At 41.7% G+C, this 27,186-nt stretch overlaps 2 protein-coding genes across 5 annotated transcripts in view; one reads left to right on the top strand and one right to left on the bottom strand.

Moving 5' to 3' along the window:
* Positions 1 to 27,186, bottom strand: part of LOC109199848 (uncharacterized) — an 827,125-nt gene that overhangs the window by 393,465 nt on the left and 406,474 nt on the right. The window lies entirely within an intron of this gene.
* LOC106097216 (protein transport protein SEC31) lies at positions 4,028 to 15,357 on the top strand. 4 transcript variants are annotated; one of them, XR_003214121.1, is made up of 3 exons: positions 4,028 to 7,052; positions 10,142 to 10,310; positions 12,679 to 15,357. XR_003214121.1 is itself a non-coding variant. In XM_025898746.1 (2 exons), the coding sequence occupies exon 2, from the start codon at positions 13,159 to 13,161 to the stop codon at positions 14,224 to 14,226; it is 1,068 nt and encodes a 355-aa protein (XP_025754531.1). In that variant the 5' UTR covers positions 10,176 to 10,310; positions 13,149 to 13,158; the 3' UTR covers positions 14,227 to 15,357. The 4 variants fall into 4 exon arrangements, 2 of the variants coding, with proteins under 2 accessions (XP_025754531.1, XP_019210218.2); XR_003214122.1 differs by having other exon boundaries at positions 13,149 to 15,357; XM_025898746.1 differs by lacking the exon at positions 4,028 to 7,052 and having other exon boundaries at positions 10,176 to 10,310; positions 13,149 to 15,357.

The following is a 27,186-nucleotide window of genomic DNA, read 5'->3' on the forward strand; positions in this document are numbered from 1 at the left end:
TCACCAAAGTGACAAACAAATAACACCAGGAATTCATTGGCACAATTGACCATTTCATTAAACATAAAAGGAGATAACAGCAGATGCATTGCTACTGAAAAAAATATAAAATTATCATAGAACTCAACTGGAATGCTATTCCTAAGCACTACGGGCCCTGTGTACAACATAAAATTTCGCAACTCTGTTGCCTTCCATCTATCAATTTCAGACAAGTCCCTTGGCTTGCGGTTAAACTCATTTGGTGTATAAGGTCGCAGAGCTTTCAACTTTTCTGAAATTTCACCTACTGTTTGACTGGACAGCCTAGTTGCAATTACTTTGCCCTTCATCCACAAGTATATGAGTTTTATTGTGACTCCAAGACAACATAGATGCATTTAATCCAAGGGAAACTTGTAATCATCTTAACCATACCAGCTAAAGGAGACAACATTTGATTCAAGTGGTGAATCAACTGAAAGCGGCATCCATTCGAAGCTTTGCATTAACTTCTGGATGCGTCATTTTGTTCTTCCATTCACCTACTTGAAGACGTTTGTCACAACCTGAATAACTATTATGATTTATGTTTTTAATGAAAGCTCTTGCAGGTGCATCACACACACACAAATGAACATACCTTAACGGTTATGTGGCAGCTATTGTAAAAAATGCCATTCTTCAAAATGTGGCTTAGGTCCTTAACAAATGGGTCCAAGAACTGAACTACACTTTCTGGCTTACCAAGACCACAGTAGAGACCAACAAGGAATGGTGATTTGGTGTAGTGTAGTGGATTTTTGTATGACATGTATACCTATAAATCTAACATGATGGATTTTTGTACTTATATATCGATCTGAATAACTTTCATGTGGAGTTTGAGGCATGCAGTGGTTCACACACACACACACCACACCCACAAGTCATGCAGCACACTCATGAGGCATATCTTCACTGTCCTGTACACACCACACCCACTATAAACCTACACTGGAGTGTTTATTTTTATGTAATGCATTTAACTCATATATTTGATGTAGTTAGGCCAAGTATTATTCACATTAATATCATAATTATCTTTATAAACTATGCTATTTGCTGTACTAATGTGTGACCTTTGACCATGTTGTGACCTATTGTCAGAGGGTAAAGCAAAGGGTTAACCTAGGGGTGTCACTTTGGACCGGGCGTTCAGCCAGTGCCAGGTGTGAACTCTGGCCGGCATTTGACCCTGCACCTGCTCCTGGGTGCGTGGGAAAGTTACTCAGCAGCAGGAGGTGGGACTACTGGTACCTTTAAAAGGGGGCCGGGGACAGCCTCTGGGCTTTTTCCTGCTGTCTGTCCGTGGGGTTGGTCCCTACCTGCATGCGCTTACTGCGAACACCCTAGGGGAGCTTTGCTTTTCCTTCTGTTTTGCTGAGCTACACTGTTCAATAAAACAGCTGGCATAGAACTTTGTTCCTCTCCTGTACTTTTTGTGTTTTTGACTTTAATTGGAATTGGGAAGCTGAGATCCACCTATTGCTAATCTGAAGAATTACTCTCCATTGTGACAACTACAATTTGGCGACCGGACGAAGGGACAAGGAGTTGGAGGCGTCAGCCGTGGACCTTGGGCGTTGTTGCCACTCTGCGCACCCAGAGAGCACCAAGCGGCCGCATAAGATAAGGTAAGCAGAGCTTTTCTGCATAAAACAATTGGTGCTGTCTGAGTGCTGTCTGAGGGGGTTCCGCCCGGGTTCAAGGTATACTTTCGCCTCGCCTTGAAAAAGAACATTAAAATTGTCCTTTGTAATTGGAGAGTTAAAATTGTTACATTGTTAAATTTTTAATATTGGAGACAGGAAGGAGCAGAGTTTAATGCTGGGATCTATGTGTAACTTTGCTGTGAACCACGGCGCGGAAGTGTGTGTGTGGCTGTGAGTGGGAGCTGCTGTGTGTGTAAAGAGGTTATCTGTCTTGACCTGTGTTTGGGTTGATGACTGCTGAGCCGTGAGGGAGTGTGCGCTAAGTGGGATCTGTTGCTTTCTGTTTTGTTGTGGGTTATAGTTCTTGGGGGAGTTTGTTCTGTTATTCTTTAGTGTCGAAGCTGAAGGATAGACTTGTTAGTGTGTGTGTAAGTTGCGCAGAAGTAAAAGATGAAAAGTGATGAAAGTGATAAAGTGATGAAAAGTGAAATATATGTCGGCACCCTCAAGGTGGTTACCGCTGGAACCTAGTTATCCATTTAAGTAGATAAGGTGATATAGGCTAACTACGTTAACCATTTAATTGGTTAACCTGGTTAACCCAAGTGAATTGCTAGGTAGTCAGGACTGCTCGGGCTTTGGGGATTTTTGGGGATAAATTCCTAGCCAGTAACGCGGGGACTTGGGGCTCACAGTAGGGATCTGAGGGCTTTCGAGTCCACCGGTCTGGACGGGCTAGATGAAATGCGCGCGTCGCGGAATGAAAGGCGACACCTTCGGCCAAAGTGTAAATATGTAAATAGCTGTTACTAACCTTTAAGTATATTCGCTGCTGTAAATATTGCTGATTAGTAGTTTAGAGTATAGTTTCTTGTTGCTGTAAATATTGCTTAATATTAATCTATAAATATAACTAATGTATGGCTGTAAATATGAGTTAAAGGAACACGCGTGAGGGGATGGGTTTTGATTCATAAATTAGAAAAAAGGGAAAATAGGTAAGGTAATACAACGTTGTAAAGAGATGTTAAATTAGACAAGGTGTTAAAAAATTGAGCAGCTCATTGTGGGACAGATATTTGGCCAAGGGGGGTGTTAAAAGTCATAATTAAAGTATGTGAGGAAGATTAGAGAGGGAGGTCGGCAAATAACTAGGGCAAGTAAAGTGAAAAAAGGAAAATTTACTCTCAAGGTTTGTGTTGAAAATAGGGAAAAAGAAAATCATTGTCAAAATTGGGATTAAACCCTTTAATGTCTTGAGTAAGTAGATACAGGGTTAAATAAACTAATATTGTGCTGACAAAATTGGAGTAGAGTGGAGTAAATAAGTACTAATCGGTAAATAGGGAACGAATAGAATCAGATGAGTAAAAATAATAACAAGGTATAAAAACAGAATAAAATAACTGTAAGGTTATAGAAAATAGAGCTCTAAAAAAAAAAAGGGGAAGAGAAAGGAAAGTATAAGCACTACTACTTGCAAATAACTAAAATAGTAAGAAATAATAATTGAGACTAAAAGTAATTTTAAGATATTGCTGAGATAATAGTAACAGAATGCGAGTGGTGGATGGCATGGCATAAAGTTAATCAAACCGAACTTTAGTAGGAAGTGATTTAAATGAAATCAATAAATAAATGAAAAATAAAAGATATTGATTAACCTATTTGCATGGAATGGTGTGTATGGAAAATAGCTGGTAAAGGGTGGTGAGTGCACAGCTGATCAACCTGAGGCTCTGGCGACCGTTTCGCGTATTTACAATAAAATCTATAAGAGGATCTGGTGTTCAAAAACAAAATTTAAAAATTAAAAAAACGGGCTTGCCCAGTGTGGGGCGGGTTGTGTGGGACTTCCCTGTGCCGTTGCCGTAGCAACAATAAGCCAGTGCTCGCTTGGGAGTGCTGGGTAAAAAGTAAGAAGTAACAAATTTGTGACTGTGTCCTGACATTCCGAGAGGAGGAGAGCGTAGTAAAATAGATAAGCGTGCTGGTTTAATAAGTCACAAACATAACATCTCATCCAAATTTAGTTGAAAGAAGTGTTTTAAAAAGAAAAGAAAAATCAATAAATTATAAATATATAAATAAAATAAAATACATTTATTTCGGGTGTGTGATTGTGATACATGGGAGTCAGTCAGAGCAAAGAAGGTGGGGCAGGTTATAGCCCTAAGGACCGGGTGATAAAACGACACCCGAGTCAAAAGCGGAGGATTTTAAAATGTATGCGTAAGTGGCATAGTAGAACATCAGGGGCACATCAGTGGCCCCAAATGGTACCTTTAATATGGCATGTTGTGAAGAGGTGGAGCTAAGCATACATAAGAAAGTGGCCACTGACCTCCAAAAAATCGTAAGCAAGAAAATAAAAGATTAAAGGAGCGAGAGGTTTTGGGGTGGTTTAGACAAGAGGGGGCTAAATTGAGGCAGAAGCTTGTGGAAAACAAAAGTGAGTCATCAAAAGGGAAAAATGAGATTTCTGAATCATCACAGGTGTATCCGTCGGCCCCTTTGTGGCCAGAGAGGCCTCCACCACACGCACACACAAATCAACATTCACAAGCGGGGCAGTATCCTCTGAGACACATGTCCTCTGAGCAAGCTGTAATTAGTGATGGCACACAAGATGTGGACTGTGAATTAACAGGAAGACTCACTGTCACCCTAAAGGATAAGCGCAATGGTGTTGGAGGAGAGAATTGGAGACATGATGGAGAAGAAAGCGAGTGCTCCACTGGCACCTGTTATTCTGATGAAGTTGAACCTTGGTATAGGACAGAGCTGAGTCGCAATGAGGCCACATCTCTACCTGGGAATAAAACTGCAGCAGAGTCAGCAGCACCTCAGACTCAGGAAATGCTGCACCCCCTAACCAAAAGAGATAAGCTACACAAAATGCACCAACAAAGCGAACAGGTTTCACATCGGAAAGAGTTAAACACTACAGTTCTGCTAGAAGAGACACTTGTACGGCTGGATCAGCTGATAAATAGACATTCACAGGGATTAAGGGATCAGGAGAAAACAAAGCATGTGAAGCATCACACCTTTGAGGCCCCTGTACCAGGACAGACAGGGCCCACAATCAGGAGAATAGAACTGGTGGGAACAATAACAGATAATCCTCCCAGAGGAATGGAGGCAGCCGCATCTGCTTGTTTCTCACCTTATGATACTGTTTCAAGTCAGCCTTTGTTAACAGATATCACAGGCCTACAAGACGCCATTTCCAGGGGTCAGCCGGTGGAAAGGAGAGAGAACGAAGGCCATGTGAGGGAGGATGACAGAGGAATGCGGCTGCGGAGTGGAAAGATGGTGCACAGAGCAAGCAGTCTGCCACATGATTTCCAAAGTCACAAGGATTCGGAAGCAGCATGGCTGGAGCAGGGGAGTGATGAGGGGTATGGAGCCCCTATGTGCCCTATCATGAAGAAAGGAGGGGTCTCAACATATGTGCCGTGGTCATTCATGGACATGGTGGGACTGGCTGAGAGACTGCCTGACCTTTCACAAGGGGCGGGCAAATGGATAACAGCACTCGAGGAAAGTACAGCTGGAGTGACCCTGGCCTTGGGAGATATTAAAGCCCTCCTAATGAAGGTAGTCGGCAAGCACGCAACAGTAAACATCTTTGAAAATGCTAAACTGGGTCGAGTTTGCCAAAGCAATCTGCTGGATGATGTAAATATGGGGATGCATCGTACTGTGTTGTGGGAGGCGCTGAGGAAACAATATCCTGATGATGGAGACCCCTCTAGTTTAGAGGGGGAGGTTTTGAAGGATGAGGAGTGTCCCTCTAAGTGGCTGCATGCTTTTCAGCGCAAATGGAAGGATGAGACGGGAAGTGCCTGGAATGCCAATAAATCTACAGAGGCCTTATTCAAAAGTATGGTGAAAAAGGGATTGCCTGCTCCAGTGCAGCAAAAATTAGAGCAAGTGGTGGGCCTGAGTAAGATGGACTGGCCACTGTTTGTGGAGCATATAGTACATCATGTGAATTATCACAGAAAAGAGAAACAACGAGAGGAAGAGACCAATAAACACCTGACTAATAAATTAACACAGCTACAGTTGGGAGAGCTGACAAAAAACAAAAAGGAGAAAACTAAAACACAGGCCCCGCTGATAACCACACTAACTGAGACACAAGCCCCAGTGATAGCAGCTACTCCATCTCAGAACTATGCCACGCCTCCCCCACAGGCTCAGACAGTTTTCCAGCCTGCTGCCTCATCAGCACATACACACATCAGTAACTCTCCTGCTCAAACTGGGCCTGCCCTGCCTGCTATACATGTGTACGTGAATCAGGGTGAAAACTCATACCCACAGGGTCGTGGACGAGGCAGGGAGGCGATGAGAGGAGGATTGATAAGGAGAGGACGAGGGAGAGGAGGACAATTACCAACATTTAGGCTCACCCAGCCTAACCCGCAGCAGAGCAATGTGCCTAAAGGAGACATCATATGTTGGAGCTGTAACCAGCCTAGACATTTGCAATGGGATTGCCCTGTTAATCCTTGGACAGGGCCCTCAGCAAACTGGTTATAGGGGTGTCCGGAGGAGCCTGAGGGGGAGATGGAGCTACCTGTGGTGTCATTAAATTCATCAAATGAGCCCATCATACCTGTAGAAATACAGGGACACGAATATTCATTTATGGTGGACACAGGCGCGACCTATTCATGTATTGGAACTGAAGGTGCTGGGCTCCCCCTCTCTACAGCATCAGTTAAGACAGTAGGCTTCTCTGGAAAAACACAAGTTATACCCCTCACCCAGCCAGTTCCAATGATGGTATCAGGAAAATCAATTGTTGCACCGTTGTTGTATTCAGCCGACACCCCAATCAATCTTATGGGAAGAGATATTTTGTGCCCTCTAAAAGCAAAAATAATGTGCACCCCTGATGGACTGTATGTGGATTTTCCACAGGAAGAAATACATAGAATGATGCCAACTCAAACTGAAAAAGAGGTTGAACGTCTGATGCAGCCTCTAGTCTATTGGCTGCAGCTAACACCTGAAGAATCCATGCTGAAGCAGGAATGGACAAAGTGGAAAGTCTGGGTGCAGACACAGATGGGTGAAGTGGAGGAAGTCCGGCTGCCGTTACATTGCACATTGCTCTTCGACGGAAATCACCGCTTTAAGGATTATGAAGCCTGCTGGGATGAACTGCTTAATAAAAAGCCATTTCTCATAACTAGTGAAGACATTTACATTGGCCCACAAGGAGCGGCAGCAGCAGTAACCCTCCCTGATGAATTAAAAGACTGGTTTCAAGTGCAAAACTCTGTGCCGCATATCACTCTTTTGATTGCTCAGGGACATGAATCTCATGAGTTGGGGCCTATGATAAAGCAGGCTCTGCAGGTACCAGAATGGGAGCCTACAGAGAATAAATTAATTCATCTATCCAAAGATAGACAGTTTGTCAGAATCTCTATGAAAAATAGTGATGAGAGTGTTGCAACTAAAGTAATGCTAAATGAAAGGCCTGTTACTTTAATGCCTTTGTCAGCAGAACATGAACACCTGCTGAAGCAGGTTCCTGCCCAGCTGTGGTCAATAAACAAAACTGATGTGGGGAAAGTAAAGTCAGCTCAACCAGTAAAAGTAAAACTGAAGCCTGAAATTAAGTTGCCATACATTAAGCAATATCCACTCAAGCCACATGCCATTGAAGGTATCAAACCTATAATTGAGGGGTTGGAAAAGGCTGGTGTATTAATTAAAGCAACCAGCCCATGTAACACACCTATCTGTCCAATTCAGAAGCCAAATTCTAAAGATTACAGATTGGTGCATGATCTCAGAGCTATTAACGCTATAGTAGAGTCTGAAACACCTGTTGTTCCCGACCCCCACACATTGCTTTCCAACATTCCACCTGACACACGGTGGTATACAGTAATTGATTTGTGTTCAGCTTTTTTCAGCATCCCCTTGCACTCTGACTCTCAGTATCTTTTTGCCTTCACATACCAGAATCAGCAGTATGTATACACACGTCTTCCACAAGGGTTCACTCAGAGCCCTCGTATTTTTAATCGGGTTTTAGCCCAAGATTTGCAACACCTAAGTGTCCCAAGTGTCGTTTTGCAGTACGCTGATGATCTGTTGATCTGTAGTCCAACTAAGGAGCAGTGTGAGAGAGAATCTATTGCTGTCTTATCTGTGTTGGCGGAGGGAGGACACAAAGTGAGTAAAGATAAAATTCAGTTCTGCCAGCAATCAGTGGAATATTTAGGAAGACAGCTGAGAGGAGAGAAAAAACTAATTGCTCCATCTCAAATAGAAGCTGTGGTCAAAGCCCCTAAACCGCAAACGGTGGGGCAAATGCTTTCGTTTCTGGGCATGGCGGGATACAGTCAGCCTTGGATTTGTGACTATGCATTTAAAACAGCTCCCCTGCGAGCCCTGATAAGGGCTGCAGGACAAAATAACTGTAAATCTGAGCTGCAGTGGACGGAAGAAGCATCTGCGGCCTTTGAAGCACTGAAGGGGGACATGCAGTCTGCCCCAGCACTGGGTAATCCAGATTATTCAAAACCTTTTCACCTGTATGTAGCCAACAGAGGGAGCTATGCTAATGCTGTATTGATGCAAGATACACCTATAGGGAAGCAACCTTTAGCTTATTACAGCACAAAGCTGGATAACATTGAGGCTGGCCTTCCACCCTGTTATCAAGGGTTGGCAGCAGCAGCATTTGCTTTTCAAAAAGCAGCCTCTTTAACTATGGGTCATCCTGTCATCTTATACACATCACATCAGCTGCATGCGTTGCTCTCTAGCCCGAGATTTGTTATCACTCAGGCTAGGCGGACTGGATATGAGGTAATTCTGTCCGCTCCAGAGTTAACTATTCAAAGGTGTAATACTGTCAATCCAGCCTCTAGAATGATGCTACCTGATGAGGGGATTCCCCATGATTGTTTGCAACAAACTGATAAATTTATGTGAGCACGAGAAGATTTGTTTAATGAACCTATTACAGCTGATTTAACATCGTTTGTTGATGGGTCCTGTTTTAGAGATGAAAAGGGATGCCATGCGGGATACGGCATCGTTCAGCTTAATCCTGCCAATTCAGGTTTCACCACATTGCAGACGCAGAAGGTTGATCAGCCGTGTTCTGCTCAGTTAGCAGAATTGAAGGCCTTGACTGCAGCCTGTAAGCTGGCAGCAGGTAAAAGGCTTAATGTCTACACTGATTCAGCATATGCATATGGAGTGTGTCATGTCAGTGCTAACATTTGGAAACAAAGAGGTTTTCAAAGAGCTGATGGCACACCAGTGATACATGGAGAAGCTGTAGCACAATTAATAGAAGCTTTGCAGCTTCCCAGTGCAGTGGCAGTAATCAAATGCCCTGCCCATCAGAAGACAGACACCCTGATTGCTAAAGGGAATAACTTAGCAGATGAAGCAGCTAAGCAGGCAGCTACAGGAGACAAAATGGCACCATTGTTGTTACAGGAGTCACAGGAAGCACCCTTGGTGACACTGCAATCACTTATTGAGGCTCAGAGTAAGGTAGATCCACAAGAAAAAGGTTATGGGAAAGGAGAGGTGCAATAAGAAGTACCAGCCCTCCACATGAAGGGCTGTGGAGAAGCGTGCAGGGTCAGTTCGTCATGCCATCCTCCATATTGCCTATAGCTGTACGGAAAGCGCATGGAGTGGATCATTGCCACAGGAGGGAAGTTATTAAGAGATTGCAGGAGGTGTGGTGGTCTCCCCTTTTGATAGCAGAAGTAAACAGAATTTTGAACGAGTGTGAAATATGTGCAAAAAATAATGTGAGAAAAAGCTTTTCAGCACCTCTGGCACATATCCCACCCCCGGATGGGCCGTTTCGACATCTAGTGATTGATTTTATTGACATGGGGATGGAGAATAGGCGAGAAGGGATGAGATATGTTCTTGTTGTGGTGTGTAGGTTCAGTAGGTGGGTGGAAGCAACACCCACCCGCGCACCAGACCATAGGTCTGTCGCCAAGTTCTTGAGTAGAGAGGTTTTTCCTAGATTTGGGTTACCGGACACCATTTCTTCTGATAACGGGCCACACTTTGTTTCTCAAGTCATACAAGTGATGTTGAAACTGTTGGGCATAAAACAGAAGTTTGGCTGTGTGTATCATCCTCAGTCACAGGGAAGTGTGGAATGGCAGAATGGAATTATTAAGGCAAAAATCACCAAAATCATAGCGGATGTGGTAAAAGGAAGTGGGGAAAAGCTAAGTTGGTTGCAAGCTTTGCCTTTGGCTCTCATGTGTATGAGATCTCAAACTAACAGAACTATGTGTTTAAGTCCTCACGAGTTGCTCACAGGAAGGCCGATGCCCCTTCCGTACTATCGAGGGCCTTATGAAGGCCCTTCATTAGAGCAATTAGAAAATGAAATGGGAAGTTATTTGCGACAACTAACTAGAATACATAAAGTTATCTTTCAACAGGTGAAAGGAGCCACAGCGGACCGAGACGCAGAGATTCCTGACCATCTGCTGACCATACGGCCAGGCGACCAGGTGTACTTGAAAGTGATTAAGAGAAGGTGGGACCAACCTAGAAGGGAAGGCCCGTACACAGTTATCCTAGCAACTCCAACAGCTGTTAAAGTTGCAGGTAAGGGGGCATGGTTTCATTTGTCCTCCTGCACCAAGGCACCTCAGCCTGAGCCAGGAGCGTCACAAGAAAACAGAGGGACAGAGGAGGGGGCAGGCCAAGCCGCCCCACGGGTGACGTCGCAGCCGCACGAAGGGGACGGTGCCACCTCCCCACAGGGAATCAGGAGATCTCAGAGACTGGCAGCGAGGCACAGCTGTAGTGATTCAAACCACAGGGGGACCCCTCCCGACCACCAGGAGCACCTGTGTAGTGAAGAGGGGGGGGCTCTACCAGCTGAAAGTTAACTGGTCCAGACAGAAGCCTAGTTAAAATAGATCCTCAAAAGAGTGGTTTAGCAAGTAGGGATATTTTAATACTGAAAAGGGGTTTAATCGGTGGGCGGAGAAAGAGGGCGAGCAGTAAGTGTAGCAGAGGGAAAATGAAGCAGGGAGAGAGGGATCTGATGCAGGGCAGGGAGTGTCAGGCTGGTGTGGACCAGGTCCAAGGGGGGGGGAATGTTATAAACTTGAAAATTATGTTGATATCTTTCACAGCTTGGCTGGGTGTAATATGTTTATACAGCGAAGGGAAGATAATGGGACCTGTAGGAGTTAAAAGCAACCAAAAACAGGAGTGGTTACATGACTGCTTATCAGCTGTAGCCGTTATAGCAGCAGAAAGAGGTAAATTGCCCATGAGGCAGAAAGTTACACTGACATACGTAAAATCTGATGAATATGGTTTGATCATGGTCTCCGACTTCAGGAGACTGCAGGTAAAAGCTTATGCAAGAAGCATGCGGTGTGACGGGGAGGGGATGGTGACATCACAAGTCATATGTGCTCCTGGGCATTGTGTAAATGTTCATAATGGGAGGGTAATTACCATAAGGAGAGCATCTCCGTGGGTGATAGTGGTTGATAGGCAAAAGCGAGGAGTGACTCAACAGCTCACCCCGCTGACTAGCTTAAAATCGACAACCCTAGAATCTAATGTTTTTTATCAATGGTTGAAATTTTCAGCTAAGCTAGTGGAAAAACAGGATTGTATAGTTTGCCATAAACGCAAAATACCTCAAGTATTGCCGATCCCGTTTGAAGGAGTGGAGAAGTGCTTAGTTTCCCCAGGAAGGCATTGTTTTGCTCACTGCGTGTTATGGAAGGCCCATACACTGGAACCATACTGTAGAAGGAAGCAACCCCCTAAAGGTTTTAAGCGTAAAGGCAAGTGTGTGGAGGAAAAGTTAGGAGGATGCCCTCTGCGGTTGAGCGACACTAAACAATATCAGATACCGCCGGTAGTTCATGTAGCAGTAAACACGGTGTTCCCATTCTGCTTAGCGTCAGGATTGGAACATGAGAGCATCCTGTGGAATGACACTGTAGAAATGGCCAACCAATTAATTCAATGTGAATATCATAATTATCTTTTTCCCCGTAGTAAACAAACTTGGAGCATGAAAGTATGTAACACCACTAGTCGAGCTAAAATGCAATGTGCTAGAGTTGTTAGTGGAGCAGGAGGATCAGGACCAGATGTATATATTGTAGGGCATAATAAGTCCTATGCCCAGTGGTTGCATGTCTATAATTTAACAAATGGCACCTATCCATTAGCAGATGTGTTTTGGATGTGTGAAGAAGACAGACGAATTAGATCAGTTCTAGTGCCAAATTGGAAAGGCATTTGTGCCCCAGTCATGTTAACGGGTCAAATCTATGTGATTCATTTTGCAGACAAAGAAGAAAATGGAGTTCTAAAAAGGATTAAAAAAGACGCCAAAGCAGCTTCACAATTCCCTTGGGAAGAACATGCAGACATTTACGTTACAGCCGACCGCATGGTTAAAGGAGTTCCAGCTGAACATCAGGCTATAGGGGAGGCGTGGATTGTGTCCGGCCAAGTAGCAGGGTCTATACCTATTGCTGGCACGATTGTAAATGCTCAATACATAGCCAAAAATTCAAGGTGGATAAATTATTTATGGTATAACCAACAAAGATTTTTGAATTGGACTATTGCAGCCCTCCAGGGAGTTAGTGAGCAATTACATGCCACGTCATTAATGACACTGCAAAACAGGCTTTTGATTGAAACTATGCTAGCCGAGGAGCAGGGTGTTTGTGATAGATTTGGGGATGATTGCTGTACAGCCATTCCCATGCACACAGGGGAGGCGGGAAACATTACAAAGGTCTTAGAAAACCTAAAAAGGATAAGAAATGACCATGTTAAACACTCTAATTGGAATTCCTCGTCTTACTCTGTATGGAAGTGGTTTCAGAGTTTATCACTTCTTCAGTTACTTAAGTCGATGGGCATAGCCATAGGCATAATCCTATTAATACTTATGTTGCTAACCTGTTGTGTGTTTCCTTTGATTAAGATACTGATCGCCAAGACCTTGAAGGCAGTGACGCAGTTTCCTGTTCGGATAGACCAAAGTGTGGATTTCACAGTAGCAGTGGAATCGTCTCCTCGGGAGCCTCAGCAAGGACCAGATTATGCTGATATGTCTCATTATGAATCATTTGATGACTTGTTAGCTTATATTGCCATGGGGAGTGGATGCGTAGATGAAAATGGCCCAGTTGAGGAACCGCCTTATGGGGTTCCCTCTAACATCCCTGCACAGGGTGTGGGTTGTGATGTCTTCACCCCTTCCAGAGTGACACCGTAGTAAAAATTAAAGAAATTAAGTAAAAAGTAAAAAACATTAAAAAAAAAAAAAAAAAGAGTAAAAATAAAAAGTATGTAATCAATGAATACTGATTAGTTAAAAAAAAAGAGTATAGTAACTGGGACGAGAACATTTATGTGTGGGACGTGTCTAATTTTGTGCTTTATGTTACATAGATAAACAGTAATGGCAGAATCAGGAGTGAAGATAGAGTATTCAGACAGCCCTACTAGGCCTGGGACCAGTCAGTCACTGGAGAGACCCTTGTGGCGCCCATCCGCAGCCAACCAGCCAGAGGTCCCGCCCGACATCAAAGTGGGGAAGTTTTGGCTTCAGCGGTTGGCATCCATTCATCCTGCATCCGCCCAGGGGGGGCAGCCAGAGCCACAGAGGGCACCTCTCTGGACCCTAGTTCCAGAGCCACGCGCGCCTACATCACCGATGACACCACCACAGTCTCCTGTCTATTCTGGATCCTCAACACCACCTACTCCCAGGGCCCTAACGCCAATTCCAGAGTCTCAGAGGTCACCCAGACCGGGGCCAAGCCACTCTCAGAGCCCATACAGACCTCCGATCGTCGACCTTCTGTCATTAAGCCCCGTGTCCACTGCCAGCATGACCTATGAGCATTCCGGACGTGATGAAGGGTCTACACGTTCTAACACCCCTGTCCAGGGAAGTGCAGCTGAGTCTACAGTGACAGCGTGGGGAGATGTTGCTGATTCCACTGTGCAAGAACACCTTATGCAACTCCCCAAGCCTGAATTCCAAAGAGAAATTCGAAAGCTGCCTACAAGCTGGGCCCAGGAGATCAAAAGGAAAAGAAATAATTACAATGCCCGCTGTCAGTATGCTCAACGCAAGCAGATGTATGCAACCGCCCTGCAGACCACAGAGCACTATGCCCATCATCTCATTCGCCAAAACGATGCGTGGGAGCGGGCTTGGGAGAGGAGCACCCACGAGTTGGGTGAGGTGAGAGTTGAGAATGCCCGCTACACTGAGAGGAATGCTGATCTGATGCGAGAGGTGGCTGAACTACAAAAGCAAGTGAAAGGTCAGGAAGATCATTCCAACTTCATCACTCGCAAGTTGTCTGAAGCCCTTCACACCATTGGAGCCCAGAGTAAAGAGATCCAGAGACTCACTGCTGAAAATGTCAGGCTTCATGTGGTCAATGACCAACTCATGGCTAATAAGGGAGTTGGTGGAGAAAGTGCTCCTGCACGCCAATCAGTGGGTGGGGAGTAAGGCCATGAAAGGACTGAAGGTCTGGCTTGAATGATGCCATATACTGTGATTATGCATAATATGTAACCTGAAATATATATTCATTTCATGTGTCTTACTTATACATCCTATGCCTTAATTAGCAGTTAACATATATCTATTAGTTGATCTTTCTTATTTTGAGTTCTATCATAATTGATGACAATCACAGTGTGTTATGCAAGGTGCTCTGCAATTGTGGATGAACAATACTATGGCCATGGCAGGTTGGATTTTGTGTGTTTCATGTCGCCTTTGCTTAGCACCTGCTGTTGATTATCTTGTCTACTCATTAAACTATGTAAGGAGCTTGCTTTAAAGTATATTAGCAAAAAAACAGCACATGCCGTAGTTAGATATTCACCATTTTTGTTTTTCATATTATGGGGTTTTTAGGTGGTACCTCCAGGTACCACAGGGGGGAATGTAGTGGATTTTTGTATGACATGTATACTTATAAATCTAACATGATGGATTTTTGTACTTATATATCGATCTGAATAACTTTCATGTGGAGTTTGAGGCATGCAGTGGTTCTCTCACACACACACACACACACACACACACACACACCCACAAGTCATGCAGCACACTCATGAGGCATATCTTCACTGTCCTGTACACACACACACCCACTATAAACCTACACTGGAGTGTTTATTTTTATGTAATGCATTTAACTCATATATTTGATGTAGTTAGGCCAAGTATTATTCACATTAATATCATAATTATCTTTTATAAACTATGCTATTTGCTGTACTAATGTGTGACCTTTGACCATGTTGTGACCTATTGTCAGAGGGTAAAGCAAAGGGTTAACCTAGGGGTGTCACTTTGGACCGGGCGTTCAGCCAGTGCCAGGTGTGAACTCTGGCCGGCATTTGACCCTGCACCTGCTCCTGGGTGCGTGGGAAAGTTACTCAGCAGCAGGAGGTGGGACTACTGGTACCTTTAAAAGGGGGCCGGGGACAGCCCTCTGGGCTTTTTCCTGCTGTCTGTCCGTGGGGTTGGTCCCTACCTGCATGCGCTTACTGCGAACACCCTAGGGGAGCTTTGCTTTTCCTTCTGTTTTGCTGAGCTACACTGTTCAATAAAACAGCTGGCATAGAACTTTGTTCCTCTCCTGTACTTTTTGTGTTTTTGACTTTAATTGGAATTGGGAAGCTGAGACCCACCTATTGCTAATCTGAAGAATTACTCTCCATTGTGACAACTACAAAATCCACTGAATGGCTACCCTGAGGTACCCCTGAGCAAGATACCGTCCCTACTCACTGCTCCCAAGGCGCCTGCTTAGTGGCTGCCCACTGCTTCACTGAGTGAATGGGTCAAATGCAGAGAAAAACAAATAATTTCCCCACTGGGATCAATAAAGTATACATTATTATTAAATGCAAACAGATACAAAGTCCTGGTGTTTTTACCTCATTTGAGTTCCAGCTGCTGACTTTAAGCTGTCCCGCGGTTCTAATTACAGTCATCTATCGTCCACCTAAATATAATGACTTGTTTTTTCTGGAATTTTCAGACTTCTTGACATGTTTTATTGCTGACTATGAAAGGATTCTTATAGTGGGGGACTTTAATATTCATCTGTGTTTTGAGGATAAACCCCTGGTCAAAGATTTCTTAAATGTAATTGATTCCTCAAACTTCACACAATTTGTGTCTTGGCCAACACGTAAGGGCCACACTCTAGACCTTGTCTTGGGTTACGGACTGAATGTATCGATGACTAAGAATTGTGTTTTACCTATTTTAGACCACTCAGCAATTTTATTTGATATTTTAATCCCTAAATCTCCAGCTTCTGAGAGGGGAAACTTGCCCCTCAGATCATCTCGTCATATTAGCCCTGAAGCATTGCTTGGAGTTAAATTACATTTACCTGAAGTGTTGGACCCCATCTTTACCCAGGAGTTATGTGCGAACACCTTGACTGTGAACCTTAATAATACACTTCTTGAGCTACTGGACTCTGTTGCTCCTGTAAAGAAGTTTAAATGTCAAAAAAGGAACCCTATGCCCTGGCTAAATGAGGAGCTCTCGAATTTGAGAAGAAACTGTAGAAAAGCAGAGCATCGCTGGGGATCTTCCAGACTAGAAGTATTTCTCCAGGCTTGGAAGGACTCATTGTCTTTTTTTCAATCAGAGATGTCGGCAGCGAAAGCAAATTATTTCTCAAATCTCATCATGAGTCCTAAGCATAACTCAAAACTCTTATTCAACACAGTGTCGCAACTTACAGAGAGTAAGTCAACTCTCTGCTGTTCTAATTTGGCAGAAAGACTTAGGAATAAGATTACTCCCTCCTCAAGCTGTTCGTCACATGACTTAGCTGCTTTGCCTGTTGGTGCTGATAAACTGTTCTCTGACTTCAAGGTTATTTCTCTGTCTGGATTAACTAAGGTTGTAAATGCAGCTCAATGTACAACCTGTTCTTTGGATCCTCTGCCAGCCTGGGCTATAAAGGAGTTGTGGTCAGTATTAGGACCCTACATTCTGTTTCTTTTAAATACTTCATTGACGACCGGAGTCTTCCCTGAATGTTTTAAATCAGCTGTGGTAGTGCCAATTTTGAAAAAGCCTGGACTGGACGTTGACATGGTTGCAAATTATAGACCCATCTCTCATCTGTCTTTTATGTCTAAAGTCTTTGAAAGTGTTTTTTAAGCAGCTCACTGAGCATTTGTCAGCAAACAATCTGTTTGAACCATTTCAGTTTGCTTTTAGACCAAAGCACTCCACAGAAACAGCTTTAGTCAAAGTGGTAAATGATCTGCTGGTAAATGCAGATAATGATTGCATTTGTTTTAGTACTGCTGGATTTAAGTGCTGCATTTGACATTGTGGATCACTGTATTTTAATGGATAGGCTTGAACATTTTATTGGCATTACAGGACATGTTTTATCATGGCTGCAATCCTACCTGTCTGGAGGTCTCAGACTGTTAGTTTTAAAAATGATCTCTCCGAGACCTGTGCAGTGAGGCATGGGGTCCCTCAAGGCTCCGTATTTGGACCATTGCTGTTTTCTATGTATCTGCTGCCTCTTGGTGTTCTTTTACGTTCTTTTAATGTAACTTTTCATTGTTACGCTCATGACCTTTATGTTCCTCTAACCATTGGAAATTGTGCTGAAGTCTCTAAACTAGAATCTTGTGTATCTGCAATTAGGGGCTGGTTATCGGATAATTTCTTGCTCCTAAATACTGATAAGACAGAGTTGATGGTCATTGGACCACAAAAATGTCAACACTTGTCCCAAAATTTCATCTTGAAAATTGATGACGATGTCATAAATTGCAGGGACAAGGTAATAAACTTGGGGGTGTGGTTCAACATGGTGCTCTCCTTCGAGTCTCATGTAAAAGAGATAACAAAGACTGCCTTTTATCATTTGAGGAACATAGCCAAAATCAGACAAGTTTTGTCAACTGACACGGCAGAGGTTCTTGTCCGTGCATTTGTGTCTTCACGTATTGATTATTGTAACGCTCTTCTTTCTGGGCTTCTAAAGAAAAGTTTCAGAGGTCTACAGATGGTGCAAAAATGCAGCTGCTCGCATTTTAACAAGAACTGGGAAATTTGAGCACATTACCCCTATCTCTTCACTGGCTACCTTGTCAGTTTCCAGCAGATTTTAAGGTCCTGCTGCTCACCTGCAAGGCTTTAAATGGATTGGCACCTTCATACCTCTCCGACCTTTTACACGTTTATGTTCCATCTCGTGCTCTACAATCTCAGGACTCTGACCTTCTAAAGCTTCCTAGATCCAGAAAAAAGACAGTTGGAGAAAGTGCTTTTTCTTTTCGTGCCCCATTCTTGTGGAACAACCTCCCTCAAGATATTAGGCAGGGATGCTCTTTGGAGGTTTTTAAAACTAAGTTGAAGACACATTTGTTCATCCTATCTTACTTCTCTTAATTGTATGCCTTTAAGTTTTTAAATTCTTACTGTTTTTAACTTTTATTGTGTTTTTACTTGTACTGCTACTTATCGGTTTTATTTATTCATCTTTTTAGTTTCACATAGCTGTACAGAACTTTGTTTGAAAGCGCTGTATAAATAAAGTTATTATTATTATTATTATTATTATTATATTAAACAAATATGTAAGACTCCTTTCTTCCAGTTGCGCAACATCTCTAAAATGAGAAATATCCTGTCTTAGAATGACGCTGAAAAACTAGTTCATGCATTTATTACTTCCAGCCTGGACTAGTGTAATTCATTATAATCAGGAACTCCTAAAAATTCCCTGAAAAGCCTTCAGTTAATCCAAAATGCTGCAGAAAGAGTACTGACAGGGACTAGAGAGAGAGAGAGAGCATTTATCCTGTATTGGCTTCCCTTCGTTGGCTTCCTGTTAAATCCAGAATTTAAATCCTGCTCCTCACATACAAGGTCTTAAATAATCAGGCCCCATCTTATCTTAATGACCTTGTAGTAACTTATCACCCTATTAGAGCACTCCCCTCTTGCACTGCAGGCTTACTTGTTGTTCCTAGAGTATTTAAAAGTAGAATGGGAGGAAGAACCTTCAGTTTTCAGGCCCCTCTTCTGTGGAACCAGCTTCCAGTTTGGATTCGGGAGACAGACACTATCTCTACTTTTAAGATTAGGCTTAAAACTTTCCTTTTTGCTAAAGCATATAGTTAGGGCTGGACCAGGTGACCCTGAATCCTCCCTTAGTTATGCTGCAATAGACGTAGGCTGCCGGGGATTCCCATGATGGATTGAGTTTTTCCTTTCCAGTCACCTTTCTCACTCACTATGTGTTAATAGACCTCTCTGCATCAAATCATATCTGTTATTAATCTCTGTCTCTCTTCCACAGCATGTCTTTCATCCTGTTTTCCTTCTTTCACCCCAACCGGTCGCAGCAGATGGCCGCCCCTCCCTGAGCCTGGTTCTGCCGGAGGTTTCTTCCTGTTAAAAGGGAGTTTTTCCTTCCCACTGTCGCCAAAGTGCTTGCTCATAGGGGGTCATATGATTGTTGGGTTTTTCTCTGTATTTATTATTGTGCTATCTACTGTACAATATAAAGCGCCTTGAGGCGACTTTTGTTGTGATTTGGCGCTATATAAAGAAAATTGAATTGAATTGAATTGAATCTTTACTGAAGCTCAGTATTTGACACAGAGTTCAAGGTCACCACTGTAATATATTGTAATAATCTGACAATAACTAATGTTGGCCATATAGGGCTTTGGAGCGTGATGTCATGGGGGTGGGCGTGGAAAGGATTTTGGCCTTATCCGCCATTTTTGAGGTCAAAACAAAGTGCAAGCGAAAAAGGAGCGAAGGCACACACAACAGCCATGGTTCGTACTTGCTGTGTGATCGGCTGCAATGTTCGATCGCACGACCGGCAAGAGAAAAAGCTTGAAAATGGTTTATCTTTTCATTCTTTCCCAACCTGGAAGCAACATGATGGAGCTCGTGTATTGGATGTCACCAAACGAAGGTGTGTAGCCTGGATAGCAGCTGTGAGACGAGCTGATATCCAGTTCTCTTCCACCTCCAAATACTGTATCTGTTGGTGTGCTCCAGACATTTTCATTCTGGTAAGTTCTAAATATGTTCATATCACTCTTTATAGCCTATTAGTTTTATTTTCGATGCGCTCTGAGGTCATAGCAAATTAGAACAAACATCCTAATCCTAACTACCTTCTATTTATAGAGTTGCTAATTATTTGGCATTATTGCAGGCAAACCAGCCTATGAAATGCATGAAACATCGTGACTGGGTTCCAGCGCTACATAAGGGACCTGCTTCAAACATACCACCCTGCCAATCAGATTACTACTTCCATGTGAGGGTAAAGAGGTGACCCTTCTGGATAAGATGGTGAAGGTTTGCTGCGTTTGATGAACAGTGTGATAGTAAAACCAGGGAAAAATGAAACTTGCTCCTGTTAAATATTCTTAAGTCTTGTGCTATATAAATAGCGGTATTTTTTCCAAAGATACAGTAAATAAAGTAGTGTTAGTAGTGGGTGATATCATGTAAACACTGTCATGATTTTATGTAAAGATTTTGTCATTCGTAAACTATAAATGGCATGGATTCTACATTGTAACTGATGTGATGTTCTATAAAGTGGTTTTAATAATAAAAAAAAAGAGGCAAAAATTAGTTTGTTTCTTTATTCAACTTTTGAACAGTGGTACTCAGTCAGTACATATTCAGTAAATGCAAATTATTTACATGGCAGTGCACTTCAGGCATAAATCTAGACCCCTAGATAAAACAGTACGGGTCATTCCCACAACCCACAGCTTTACTGTGTTCCAGCAAAGTATCCAATAGCAGTGACAATTCCTCCACAGTAGCAGGTGGGATTTTTCTTTTTTGAGGACGGCTCCTTTTACCTTTCAATACGGATGGTCTGTTTATGTTTTGATCAAGAGCCTTTTTTGGGCAGCTGAAGAGGAGAAGTCTATCTTATGGCCAACCTCTGGCTGTATCGTGGTCATATTACCCAGCAAAACCCAGTATGCAGGTTCATCTGTAACAGTCCTTGTGCCATGGATCCGCACTGTTGCTTCTACATTAAACAGACGAGCAGCGACATGGCTGCAGGTCTCCACGACTCTGGCCATACAGGTGCAGTGGGCGGCTTCAACTTTCCCTGTGATGCTCACAGTGACCCACGGCTGCAATGCTGGTTCATTCAGTCTTTGAGAGTGCAGTACCTGAAACACACACAAAGTTCATTTAAAGACAAGAACTATGAGCCAAGGCCGACATAAATGTGTTTTATCTACTTTATCAGAAATGTAACAAAGTGTTTAGAAAGTTAGCACATACATGTAATTTTTAATTTTTTTATGCATCCATCTATAGAATGCTGCATGTTATATTCTAAATCTGCCTGTTCTCTTTCAGAAACCGGCCTGCAGAAAAGTATGTAATGCAAGGATGTAATCACTTTCAAGATGGAGAAAGCATAAAGTGACAATTATGAATCACTCAATATGATAAGGAGATTCTGCAGGTCATTAATCAATGTATAAAACTAAAATAAAATGTATTTTTAGTGACACAGGATACAAACATGGAAGCAAGATGTATAATTAGAATTATTTATAATAAATATAAATAAATTATTGCAATTTCTTTAACCATAAAGAATAACTAAATCCTTCAGGACAATGTCACATCAATGCACTGAACTCACTATGTTATGCCTCTAACAGAGCCTCCACATGTTCTCAGTGTAATTTCCCCCTCATGAATGAATTTATGCTGCACTAATTTGAATGTTCGGAGGGAAACCAAAAGCATTTTACTTGCAGTACTTGAGCTGACTTACCTTTGTTTGAATGACGACTTGTACGCGCTGACTCCACAGACAAGGTATGAAAATATGTCAGGCTACGTCTATAGCGGTTTGGTCTTCAGGGTTTCTACTCCACGGCCGTATTTCATACGGGTCCACATTTCCAATGCACGCTATTTTCTGCAAGTACCGCTGCTTCGCCTCTGGACGCAATCGGTCTCTATACAGTCCATTCTCTTTTAAGCATCTTTCTTGTAGTCGTCGTTCCAACACAGTGTGTTTGTTTTGATTCGTAGACCCCGAAAATGGCGCCGCGCTCCCACAATGCATTGCGGCGTGACATCAACTCCAAAGCCCTATTATATTTACGTTGCCAAAGTGAGATGACTTTAGTCTTATGAACAACATAAGCTAATTGTTATTTACTAACTAATCATGAAATGACTGTTCAGTACAGAAATAAAGCCCAACAATCATGTTTTTACAGTCCCGTGGTCCCAGCCTCAGATACTCAACAAATCAAAGTGATGTCATAAAAAAATGAACGAACAAAAGAACATTTTTTCTCCTTCATTTCTGTTAAACAATGCTGTATGAAATGTTTCTCGCGGTTAGTATCATGGTTTCTAGGCAACCTGAGCAGCGCAACGAAGGCCAGACCGTCCCATTTCACAAGCCTCTCACTTCTGCAATTCTCGTACTTCGTAGTACCCGCCGTATGTAGTCCGCGAAGTGCGCGTACTACGAAGTGTGCTGTCGCTGGATTGGGACACAGCCATCGTGACTGACCTCAGAGTTTCAAGTCCACATCCTGGACTCCCCAGAAAACCACACAGATGCTTCACTCCTGCATCCTGCAGTTTGTTGGAGGTCAGGTCCAGCTCTCTCAGATGGGAGGGGTTGGACTTCAGCGCTGCTGCCAGATAATCACAGCTGATCTCTGACAAACCACAGTTCCTCAGTCTGTATAAAGAATGAAAGATGTAAATTTATTAGACAATGTGTGTGCTTGAAATCATTCAGAGTTTTATAATCTGTTCAGAACTGAAGAAGGTTCAGAATGTAGATGTTTAGAAAATGGAAACTCCAAACAGCTGAAACCAAAAGGAAACAGCTTCAAACAAACACAACAAGAGAAAAAACTCATATTTTTCACATGAAAGTCGTACATTTATTATAAAAACATGAAAAACACTTGAAAATGTTGTGTTTTTCATTCCAGGAACCACGTGGCTTCACTTTTAAAGGTGAAATGTGAAAGAAATGGACATATTTGAAGCCCAACAACACCTTTTTCCAGTGACATTATTAAAGCAGACAAGCTACAAGCTCAGTTTCATTTCCAACAAGTCATCTTCTGACCTGGACTAACAACACTGGTCTCTATGTGTAGCTGGCTGTGAGACCAGTGCTCAGGGACCGTCCACAAAGTGCAACACTGAAAGAACATCACACACAAATTTGCTTCCAGCACTTTCACACAAACATCTACTGTCATAATTTTTACCCAACTCTGTGGAGTCCTTTATTGGATATTCAGATGGCATTCAAATGGTCAGAAAAGAAGAGGGTTATGAGGAAATATGATGAAATGCTGTGTATTAGCAAGAAGTTATTGAATCATTTCCCTCATAAACCAAACAAAACTAGAAAAATTTGCATTTCCTGCGAAAATGCAGTGTGGATGCTGTAATGCAGAAGCTGTCTGATAAAAATAGTTGAAAAAGCTGAAAAGTGTCAGAAATTGTAAAAACTTTGCAGAAGCAAAGGAACTTCGCTAAAATGTAGTAACTTAGCAGAACTGCAATATCTTAGAGGAAACACAATACTTGGCAGAAATACAATAGCATAGCAGAACTTAGCAGAAACATTGTAACTTACCAGAAACATGATAACTTCTCAAAAATACAAGAATTTAGGAGAAATAGTATAAGATAACAGAAAGAATATATTTAGCCAAACATTCTTAAACATTACAGAAATACTATGATTTAGAAAAACAGTACAACATAGCAGAAATGCTGTGATTTACCAGAGACACTGCAATATACTATGAACATTGTAATTTTAAATAAATACTATGTTTTAGCAATAATACTCCAGTTTAGCACAAATAATATAACATAGCAGAAATACTACTCTACAGCAGAAATGCTATATTTAGAAAGAAAAATATAATATAGTAGAAATACTATGATTTAGCAGAAATCCTACAATATAGCTTAATGATAACAGATTCTATGATTGAGCACGGTAGTAATAACTTAAGTGAAAATGGAAAGGTAAAATGACAAGCTGAATAAAAAGGAACATGGTTAAGTTCGCTGAAAACTAATTTTTGTTCACCTGTGAAAAAATAAAATAAAAATACATTTAGAAAAAAAACAAATAAGAACAGCCAACAGATACACACAAAATCAAATATGGATACACAAATCAACAAATACACAAGACATCAAATATGGATTCACAAATGTACAGAGTGAGACACAGACAGGGTCTATGCCAGTCAACCAGTCTGAATATATTATATTTTTTTCCAACAATGAGATGCTGCCCTAAAAAGGGTCTTTGTGTGTGTCTCTCTCTCTCTCGCTCTCTCTCTCTCTCTCTCTCACACACACACACACACACACACACACACACAGCAGCAGCAGCAGAAAGTGAACAGGGGCTGTTAACAGCATGTTTCTAGGTCAGTCAAACAGCTGTGAGCTTCTCAATTTGAATCCACCAATCAGAGAGGCTGTATGCTTTTTCCCGCCAAAACTGGTACACCAAGTGCAGGCTTTTACACACGCAGCACAGAGAGAGACAGGATTTTTGCAGTCTATTTCTCATAGTCAGGATTACCCTCAAACAAACAGCCATAAATTCCTAACCGTAGGGGCTAAAACGGTCATTCTTAGACCGTTTTGTTCAGAAGACATGGGGGAATCTTGAAATGTTGACCATTTAAAATAAAAATATGAAATATTATAGATATATGACATAGATGATTGGTTGTCTTAGAAGCCATGAAGGCCGCAATATGCAAATTTGAATGTGTCAGCCCTCAGATATGATTGGCTGGCTGGGAAGCCATGAAGGCCCCAATATGCAAATTTGAATGTGTCAGGCCTCAGATATGATTGGTTGTCTTAGAAGCCATGAATGCCCCAATATGCAAATTTGAATGTGTCAGGCCTAAGATATGATTGGCTGGTTGGGAAGTCGTGCAGGCCCTGATATGTAAATTTGAATATTACAGTCCTCACAGAGGATTGACTTGCTGGGGAGCTGGCAGGAATATATAGAAATACTATGATTACCCAGAAATACTGCATTTAGTAGAAATACTATGTTTTAGCACAAATACTATAAAATGGCAGAAATACTATAATTAAGCAGAAACACTATATTAAGCACAAATCTTATAAAAAGCAGAAATATTGTACTATGATTTGGTAAAAAAAAACCTATAATTAATCAAAAATACTATATTTGGCAAAAAAACTATTTTTTAGCAGAAACACTATATTTAGCACAAATCTTATGAAATAGCAGAAATAGTATGATTTAGTAGAAATGCTGTATTAAGCACAAATACTGAAAAGCAGCAGAAATGCTATGACCTAGCACAATAGTAATAACTTAAATAGGAAAATTGGAAAAGCAAAATGGACAGCTGAAAAAATCCTGAACATGCTAAGGGTCCCTCAAATTTAATTGTTAAATGGAAAAAGAATCAGCAAAAAAAAAGTATAACAGTCACACAATCACAAATATGTACACATATATCAGCACACATGTACAGAGAGACACACAGGATCAAATTCAGTCAACCAGTCTAAATATATTGAATTTAAATCATACAATAAGATGCTCCCATAAAAATTCTCTCTCGCCCTCTCTTTCTCTCTCTCTCTGTCACACACACACACACACACACACACACACATACACACACAGCAGCAGCAGCTTCAGCACCAGCAGCAGCAGCAGTAGCCAAACAGCCTGGGAGCTGCTAAATTTGAATCCACCAATCAGAGAGGCTGTGTACTTTTTCCCGCCAAAACAGGTGCACCTGTTTTTACACACACGCAGCACAGAGACAGGATTTGTGCTGTCTATTTTTCATAGTCAGGATTCCCCTCAAACAAATGGCTATAATTTCCTAACTGTAGGGGCTAGAACGCTCATTCTTACACCGTTTTGTTCAGAAGAGATGGGGGAATCTTAAAGTGTTGACACTTTATCATTAAAATATGAATTATTGAAGATATTTGACTTCTAATGCACCATAACTGAGTAGAGGCAAGCGAAAACTGCCTCGACTTGCCCTCAAACAACGCTTTCTAACTCTAAATCTATTTGGAGTATTGATATCATTCTTTCACCATAAGAGACAGCAGGCTTTGGTGAACAGTCATGGAAATTTTCAGGTCTCTGTGGAAATCCATCAAAAAGATATGACGAGAGAAAAAAGTGCCTCATTTCCAGTGTCTGAAATCTGAAGAAATCTGAGCGAGGGACAAATTTCCTACCCTCAAACAAACCCAATTCATGGCCAAATGGTAATAGGTGGAAAAAAAAAAAATTCTTGAATTGTGAGCGTCAGGAGTGTCTGAAGATATATTGGCACAAGCCTCATGTCTTAACTTTGCTTCGTTAAGGAGATATGACGATTCGAAAATGCCTCTCATTACAGAAATCCAGCGGTGATTTTGAACAAACTCTCCATTGACTTTCTATGGAGAGTTTTCTGACTTTGTGTTAGTTTGAGGAGATTTGCCAAAATTCTATAAATCTCACAACAATGATGGTGACATTTTCTGAAAGCCAGCAAAAATACATACGTTTTGATGTATAATTAGTGGAAGTTGGGTGAAAATTAAGCAAGTAGCAAGAAGTTGTTCGGACATGAAGAGAAGACTGCGAAACCTACAGTGGCACACTGGAAGTCAAGTGCATAGCAACCATAACAACACATGTATTTTCTGAAAAATCACAATTTTGCAACTCAAACCTTTAAGAGGGATAAGATGAAAATGGTAACAGATATGAAAAAGCTGAATCACATATGAATAGCCCAATAATTTGTGAACATTTTAAAGTTTGAATGGAGTTTCTATGTGAAAGTATGAAAAAGTAGTTAAGTTTCAAAAACGAGCAAGTTTTAGCAGAGTTGCGGAAGTTTTCCATTCATTTCAATGGGACAAAAAATTGCATAAAAAGCTTAATATTTTAAAAAGTATAACAGCAAAAAATACCAAAAGATATAGCACCCATCTCCTGAAATAGCAGAATATTTTAAAATTTGAACGGTGAAAATAGCACAAAAATTGTGGAAGTAGTTAAAGTCCAAAAAACGTACGGAAGCAACTTGAAGAATAAAGTATAAAGAATAAAGAGAAACAGGAAAACAATAGTGTGGATGCCTTAAAGCATCCACACAACTAGAAAAATTTGCATTTCCTGCGAAAATGCTGTGTCGATGCCATAACGCTGAAGCTGTCTGCTGAAAATGACTGAAAAAGATGAAATGCTGCAAAAAATTGTATGGCAGTAAAGAAACTGAAAAATTATGCTGAAAACAGGTGAAGAAGCAGAATCTTTTGCTGAAAAGAGTTGAAAATGCAAAGATTCTGCTTAAAAGGGGTAAGAAG

Source organism: Oreochromis niloticus, linkage group LG15 (assembly GCF_001858045.2).
Source record: "Oreochromis niloticus isolate F11D_XX linkage group LG15, O_niloticus_UMD_NMBU, whole genome shotgun sequence".
Lineage (NCBI taxonomy): Eukaryota > Metazoa > Chordata > Actinopteri > Cichliformes > Cichlidae > Oreochromis > Oreochromis niloticus.

Excerpts from the sequence above, each read along its gene's own strand:
- LOC106097216 (XM_025898746.1), top strand. The coding sequence starts at position 13,159 with ATGGCAGAATCAGGAGTGAAGATAGAGTATTCAGACAGCCCTACTAGG.